Here is an 8,337-nt window from a genome sequence, read left to right as displayed (position 1 = left end):
TTGATACCTACAAGTACCAAGACAGCTGGCTCTTCCCCAGCACTATCTAAAATCCTATCTAAGTGATACATGAAGTCCACCACCACCTTCGCACCAGGTGATCCTCACATCCACCAGCTATCTACATGCCTAATGATCAAATCACCAACTACAACAGCTGTCCTAAACCTTCCCTCCTGGGCAGAAGCCCCTAAAGACACATCCGCGGTGCGGGGGATATTACATCCCCTGGTGGGCAGGTCCTAGCTACAGGATTATTTCCTACTTCACCAGGGTGATGCTCTCCTTCTAGGAGACCTCTCTCCTCCAAGGCAGCACAGGGGTTACCAGACTGGAGGTGTGACTTCTCTACAACATCCCTGTAGGTCTCCTCTATGTCCTTTTCTGTCTCCCTCAGCTCCTCCAAGTCTGCTACTCTAGCCTCAAGGGAACGTACTCATTCTCTGACAGCTAGGAGCTCTTTGCAGCGAGCACGCACATATAACTTCTCTCCATCTGAGAGAAAATCATACATGTGACACTCAGTGCAAAATTCATCTCTCCTCAAACAATTCCTGGCAATTCATTTAACAAACTAGGAGTTAACCAACAAAAAGCTCTCCTCCTAATCCATTCCTGCCTAAATATGAGGGGCCGCTGAAAAGTTCTCAGCCCAACCAAAAGAAGAGAATGATGTGGAGCCATGAAACTTACAAGTTATTCCATACTTTTTGTTTTAATGATATAAAATGAAACGAAAAGTGCCAAGAAAAGTGTGGAATAACTTGTAAGTTTCAAGGCTCCACATCATTCTCTTCTTGGTTGGACTGAGAACTTTTCAACGGGTCCTCATAGATTACGAGACGATAATCCTGGGCAGACCACAAAGGCTGACTATTCTTAATTTAAAAATGCCTTTTGTGAAACCACAACTACCTTTCCCAACCCCATCTGATCCTAATACAGTTTAACTGCTGCCAATCCAATCTCTGTCCCAATGCAGGACCATGCCTATATCATTCAGGGAAATATTAATAACTAATCTTTAAGCCCGTTACATTAACGGGTGCTAGAATAGATGTGTATGTCTGTCTTTCTTTCTTTCTGTCTCTCTCTTTCCTCGACTGTCCACCACCACCCCTTCCCTGCTCCCCCTATCCAGCAGCAGCCCTTCTCCCTTCCTTTTACCTCCCCCCTGTCCAGCAGCACCTCTTCCCTGATCCCCCTGTCCAGCAGTAGGCCTTCTTCTTTCCGTGCTCCCCGGCCCACCTCGCATTATCGATGTGGGCCGGCCTAGCAAATGCCCCACGGCTGCTGCGTTTGCTGGTCTAGGGGTGAGAAGAGGCATCCCGGCAGCAGCGGCGCAGGAGTCGAACCGCCACCTTAGCTGAAATTGCTGCACGTGCTGCAAGCCGCCCCATGCACCTCCAATCGAATTCGGCACAGAGGCACACAGCAAGGTGGCAGGGATCACAAAACCCAAAGCGCGCACGCATGCTTAGGGTTTTATTATAGAGGATAGTCAGAAAAGTGGTTTTACTTACATGGAGCACAAGGTCACTAGATGATAACCAATTGTTCAACTCAGTCAAACAATTATTCAGCCTGGTTACTGCATGATCTTTATTTCCCTCTAGTGGGAGCAACAGTTGGATAGCCGGTTCAACGAATGGCCACCAGAATACAGTGGCGTACCTAGCATATGTGACACCCGGGGCCCATCATTTTTGACCCCCCCCCCCATCTATATGAAAAATATGATTTTTAGTAACAATCTATATATCGCACAACAAGAGTGTACCTAGGAAAAGGCAGCATCTTAAACACTGCAGTGAGCACTAGAACACCAACACATACATTGTAAAACTAAACAAACCAGATCCTGCACAGTCAATTGATCCAGCACAGTCGATGCTATCAGAAAGCCATGTCCCTTTCATACACACAGACAGATACACCTTTGCCAATATGGAATAATCACAAACTAAAAATAGAAATATGTAGACAAAAGTTAAACTGAACTGCCAAGAAACCAGACTCTACATACAATGCAACACCACAACACCACAAAAACAGTAATACATGTCCTCTAATACTGTCCAAAATATAAAGACAGTGGATGTAAATTTGAAAAACTGATACATAACAATCACCACCACTTTACAGATTAACAAATAAAAATAAAACAAATAATGAGAAATATGAAAATACCATTTTATTGGACTAATCCCCCTAAGCTCGGTCCTCATCCCCACAAACCACCTGATTCCATCTACACAAGCCTTGAATTGTTTTATATTGAACTTATTATATTAAAGTATAAAAAAAACAATATTCTGTACAATTGTCAATTTATAAATCAGCGTCTTCTCCCCACTCTCTCTTCCCCATTTCCCTTCAGCGTCCTCAGCCCTCTCTCTCTCTCCACTTTCCTTCAGTGCACGCACATAAAAACAAGCAAGTAATTTTATATCATTTTCATTCTATTCATTCATAGAAATTAAAGTCTAAATAATGCCAGTCACATAACAAAACATGATTTTACAAAAATAATTCCCTGCAGTCAAGCCTGCAAGGATTACTAGATGTCTTTCAGCAGCTCCCCTCCCTCCTCCCCCGTTACCTTCGTGGCCAAGTCAAAATGATCTACCAACAATAAAATTTTAAAAACACAAAGCACATTGTACGCAGAGAAAATGTTAATTATCATTTATATTCCGCGGGTTTTCAAAGAGGTCAAGGCAGATGACTTTATGCAATGCCACCTCAGTAACAACTACACAAAAATAGACAAATATACCCCCTCCCTTTTTATTAAACCGCGATAGCGTTTTTAATGCAGGGAGCTGCGCAGAATGCCCCACGCTGCTCTCGACGCTCCCTGCGCTAAAAACTGCTATTGCAGTTTAGTAAAAGGGGCCCATAGTGCAAAATATAGACAGCATATATAAATTCTCAAAACGGACACATTTTGATCACTAAATTGAAAATAAAATCATTTTTCCTACCTTTGTTTGGTAATTTCATCAGTCTCTGGTTGCACTTTATTCTTCTGACTGTGCATCCAATATTTCTTCCCTTCTTTCAGCCTCCTGTATGCTTCCTCTCCTCCAGACTTCATTCCCTCCCCCAACTTTTTCTTTGTTTCATCCTGTCCCCTTCTTTCTTTCTCTCTCCATGCCCCCTTTCTTTCTGTATGTCTGTCTTTCTCTCTCTCCGTGCCCCATTTCTTTCTTTCACCCTGCCCCCTTCTTTCTTTCTCTCTCCATGCCCCCTTTCTTTCTCTATGTCTGTCTTTCTCTCTCTTTCCCCATGCCCCATTTTTTTCTTTCTTTCACCCTGCCCCCTTTCTTTCTTTCTGGATCCCTGTCCCCCCCCTTGCTTTCTTTCTCCCTTCCCTCCCCCAAGCCACTGCCGCTACCACCACCATGCTGCCACCACCGCCGGGGAAAGGCTGCCACTGGCCATCGGAAACAAGCCGGCGCCGAATTCGCCCTCCTTCTTTTCCTGCGGGCCAACCAACTCTGGCTGCCTGACGTCAATTCTAACGTCGGAGAGGACGTTCCGGGCCAGCCAGGCAGCGATTGGCTGGCCCAGAACGTCCTCTCCGACGTCAGAATTGACGTCGGACGGCTAGAGTTGCTCGGCTCGGGGAAGAGAAGCAGCAGGGAGGGAGAATTTGGCGCCGGCTTCTTTTTGTTGACGGCAATGGCAGCCTTTCTCCAGCGGCAGCCTATTGCCCAGTAAGTGGCCAGCTGAACACCCCCTCGGGCCTTGCACCCGGGGTGGACTGCCCCCCCCCCCCTTGGTATGCCACTGCCAGGATGGTTTCTGGACTCAAAGATCTCCCGTATGAGGAAAGGCTGAATAAATTGCAGCTATACTCACTCGAGGAACGTAGAGAGAGAGGAGACATGATAGAGACGTTTAAATATATCACGGGCCGTTTTGAGGTGGAGGATGATATTTTCTTTCTTAAAGGTCCCTCGGCCACAAGAGGGCATCCGCTGAAAATCAGGGGTGGGAAATTTCATGGCGACACCAGGAAGTTCTTCTTCACCGAAAGGGTGATTGATCATTGGAATGAACTTCCACTTTAGGTGATTGAGGCCAGCAGCGTGCCAGATTTTAAAAGGAAATGGGATACACATGTAGGATCTCTAGGGGGGTAAAATCAAGGGGGGTGAGTCATTGCATATAGGGAAAAAGAACCCGTTGTTCAACTACAAATTGGGGGGGAGATTGCTGGGAGACAGCAGTCTAGAGAGAGACTTGGGTGTGCTGGTGGATGCATCAATGAAGCCATCTGCACAGTGCGCAGCAGCCTCGAAAAAAGCCAACAGGATGCTGGGCATCATAAAGAGGGGCATAACAACCAGGACGCGGGAAGTCATCATGCCATTGTATCGAGCAATGGTGCGTCCACATCTGGAATACTGCGTTCAATATTGGTCGCCGTACCTCAAGAAGGACATGGCAGTACTTGAGAGAGTCCAAAGAAGAGCAACGAAACTGGTAAGAGGGCTGGAACACTGCCCATACGCCGAGAGGTTGGATAGGCTGGGGCTCTTCTCTCTGGAAAAAAGGAGGCTCAGGGGAGATATGATAGAGACCTTCAGGATCATGAGGGGCATAGAGAGGGTGGATAGGGACAGATTCTTCAGGCTGAAAGGGAAAACAGGTACGAGGGGGCATTCGGAGAAACTGAAGGGAGATAGGTTCAAAACAAATGCAAGGAAGTTTTTTTTCACCCAAAGGGTCGTGGACACCTGGAATGCGCTACCGGAGGAAGTGATTAGGCAGAGTACGGTACAGGGATTCAAACAGGGATTGGACGGATTCCTGAGGGATAAAGGGATCGTGGGATACTGAGAGAGGTGCTGGGATGTAACAAAGGTATAGAAAGCTAACCAGGAAATAAGTATAGAAACCCAACCAGGTCGTGCATGTGCAAGACCGGAGGGTTAGGACTTCGATGGGAAGATAGGACTCAATGGGAAACCAAGGTGGCAAGGGGGCCCCTTCTAGTGATTCAGACAGGTCGTGACCTGTTTGGGCCGCCGCGGGAGCGGACTGCTGGGCAGGATGGACCTATGGTCTGACCCGGCGGAGGCACTGCTTATGTTCTTATGTTCTTATGTTCTTATTAGAGTGGGCAGACTTGATGGGCTATGGCCCTTTTCTGCTGTCATCTTCTATGTTTCTACAAGAACACCTGAATATCACACCTACGGATTAAATTCTCCAAAGGTTGAAAATAAATATTAAAAAGCAATAGGGAGAAAGGTGAGCCCTAACCCACTTTCATAGATGCTTTTATACCAATCATGAAAGGATCTGTCTGCCAAAAAAGATAAAAGCCACCTGAGTACCAACCCAGATAATCCATCTATCTTACATCTTCACAAAAGGATGGCTAGTTCTACCAAATCGAACCCAGCAGATAGGTCCAAAGACTCAAGATGAAGAAAGACACTCTTATCCATGCAGTAATGTATCTCATCCATCATACCAGCATAGTTTCAGGACCACTATGCCTCCGAAAGCCAAAACAAAACCAGATTCCTCCAAATAAACATCCTCTATAATAAAACCCTTACCTGTGCATGCACAATTGAAACGGCGTGATCCCTGCCACCATGATTTGTGCTTCCATGCCGTGTTCCATTTGCGGCTCGCAGCACCTTGCAGCGCGCGTCGGTATGCGGTGGCTTGCGGCGTGTGCAGAGGTGAGAGCAACAGCAGGAGGATGTCCGAGGTGCTGTGAGGTGTCCGGCTGCTACTGTTGCACAGGGAAGTGGAGGGGGATAGGGAAAAGGGGCTGCTTTGGGGGGAGGGGTGTGCTGGGGGGCAGGCAGCAATCTTGGTTTGCTTAGGGGGCCAGAGAGAGATAGGCAGGGGGCCAGGGAGAGAGACAGAGAGACAGACAGAGAGAAGTGGAGGGGGAGAGGGAATAGGGGCTGCTTTGGGGGGAGGGGTGTGCTGGAGGGCAGGCAGCAATCTTGGTTTGCTCGGGGGGGCCAGAGAGAGATAGGCAGGGGGCCAGGGAGAGAAACAGAGAGACAGACAGACAGACAGAAAGAAAGACAGACAGACAAGTGGCCAGGGAGAGACACAGACAGAAAGAATGACAAACAGACAGATAGACAGACAGACAGCGGCCAAGGAGCAAAAAAGAAAGACAGACAGACAATGGCTAAGGAGACAGAGAGACAGAAATAAAGACACACAGACACATCTATTCTAGCACCTGTTAATGTAACGTGCTTAAAGACTAGTAAATTTATCAAATCACAACTTTTTAAATCAATTTAGTCATAAATTGCAAATTTGAAAGAGGACAAAAATTTGCATATAAAACCTTTTTCTTCAAAATCAGGGTAATCACGGCTTCCTGTAACCACTCTAGAAACCAGTCCTTAGATAAGGATGTTTTGCTAATTCCAAACAATGATAGAGTAGAATCTGAACATGATGGAATAATCTAACCGGGACTAAATCTAAAGAACAAAAAGAAATATGAACATCCTTTACTATCCCTTTCAAATCTTTCAGAGATAACAGATGACAGTTTGTGAATTTACCCTTCTCCAATACACTTGTAAGTTTCATGGCTCTCCTTGGTTGGGCTGAGAATTTTTCAGCAGCCCCTCGTACTGAAGGAAGGGATTTGGGATTCAGCTCATTTCCCCCTCCCCTCCCCCCAGTTGTGGTTAAGGTGAGTTAAATTCAGGTAGAGTCGACAGGAATTATGATATTCTCTGTATTAGTCTTCATTTCTTTCCAAATAATAACTATCAGTGTATTTGCCTTTTCACCATCACCACACACTGAGTTGAAGAGTCCATTGTATTGTCCACAATAACGGCAAGATCTTTTTCTTGGTGACAATTCCTAACTCAAAGCCCAGCATGTTGTTCCTGTACTTGGGGGTTAGTTTTCTCCTTGTGCATTACTTTACACTTGTTCATATTACATTTCTTCTGCCATTTAGACACCCACTACTCTTGTCTTACCAGATCCTCCTGCAGTTCCTACAATCAGCTTAGGTTTAAGCTACTTTGACAAATGTTGGGTCCTCTGCCTTTTCAAATCATTAGTGGAAAAAGTTAAATAACCCCAATCCCAGTTCAGATCCATTAGGCACTCCACTATTCATCCCTCTCCATGGGAAAACTGACCAGTTAGTCCAACTTTCTGTTTCTTTTTCACCAGATCACCAATCCACAATAGGACATTGTCTTCTCTATCCCATGTGATTTTTACTGAACCGAAAAGTCAGCCAAGCCTGCATCCTTCTTGCTGCATGCATGCTTGTGAGGCAGGCGCAGGCACTACTCACCCTCTAGCATGGTGGAAGTCAAGGGAAGACGACCGCAGACTAGCCCGAGAGTGCTGAGGAGGTAAAGGAGGGCTGCAGGGGCTCCCAGCATTTCAGGAGGAATGGTCCAGCCGCAGTGAGTATGTGTGGTGTGTAACTTCTGTATTTTCATCTGCTGTATAATCGTACGATGTGTGCACAAATACTGGTGTCTGCAGTACAGCATGTGCCAACGAATATGAGCAATGTGCGTGTGTACCAGAATGGCGATGTGGAGCAGATTTCAGGGTGCTCATCAATTTCTGAGTGGGTGGGTTGGAGAATATTATTACATTACATTACATTACATTAGGGATTTCCATTCCACCATTACCTTGCAGTTCAAGGCGGATTACAAAAGAATTATCCAAGATGTGTATCTGTTTCCCTTGATGATTGTGTCCCTTTTACTGTAAGCTTCTGTATTTCTTTGTGAGCATGTGCGATTGTGTGTGTGTGTCTACATATCTTTGTGTCTAGGAGCATAACTGTGTGAATCTACCTCAGTGTGTCTGCCCCTATGTGTGTGTGTGTGTCAGCGCATACCTGCTGCTTCTCCAGCCTGCCCTAGAGAGAACAGTTGTGGTTGGGAAGAATTATTTCGGCTTCAAACTGAGTGATTCAGCGGACTGAGCTGGTGAGATCATCACTGGGGAGGGACACCAGGACAAAGCCGGGTCAGCCTATCCCAGGCTCAGTGTCCTGAAACTCTATCAAGAGAGCTAGAGACAATGCAGACACACTTTTTATTGTGAATTTAGCTCCTGTAGTGATGTCACAATCCGCCATCTGTGACGTCACAGCCTGTCTCTCACCTGCCTTCTCCACCTGCCTGATCCTAATGGTGATGTCATAAAGTATGGCAAGAGACCAAAGTTTTCACTGGTTCTTCAACTTTCCTTTGAAGTTTTCCGAGATAAAATGCATCATTTTCTTTCCAAAGTGGAAACAGTGACTGGGGACGGGCACATTTCAGCATCCAGTTGAGAATGGCAGTT

General features: G+C 46.1%; 1 protein-coding gene across 1 annotated transcript in view; it reads right to left on the bottom strand.

Annotated features, from left to right (window-relative positions):
- The window catches only part of LOC117366017 (tyrosine-protein kinase receptor UFO-like), a 59,965-nt gene extending 52,153 nt beyond the window's left edge, over nucleotides 1-7,812 (bottom strand). Inside the window, exon 1 of the mRNA XM_033957043.1 lies at nucleotides 7,322-7,812. Within this exon, the coding sequence (XP_033812934.1) occupies nucleotides 7,322-7,526 (205 nt within the window). The 5' untranslated portion in view covers nucleotides 7,527-7,812. The remainder of the gene's footprint in view (nucleotides 1-7,321) is intronic.
- Between the last annotated feature and the right edge of the window lie 525 nt (nucleotides 7,813-8,337).

This window comes from Geotrypetes seraphini, chromosome 8 (assembly GCF_902459505.1).
Source record: "Geotrypetes seraphini chromosome 8, aGeoSer1.1, whole genome shotgun sequence".
NCBI classification, from domain to species: Eukaryota; Metazoa; Chordata; class Amphibia; order Gymnophiona; family Dermophiidae; genus Geotrypetes; species Geotrypetes seraphini.
Note: the sequence above shows the minus strand (reverse complement) of the source record. Positions and strands in the feature narration are given on the sequence as shown.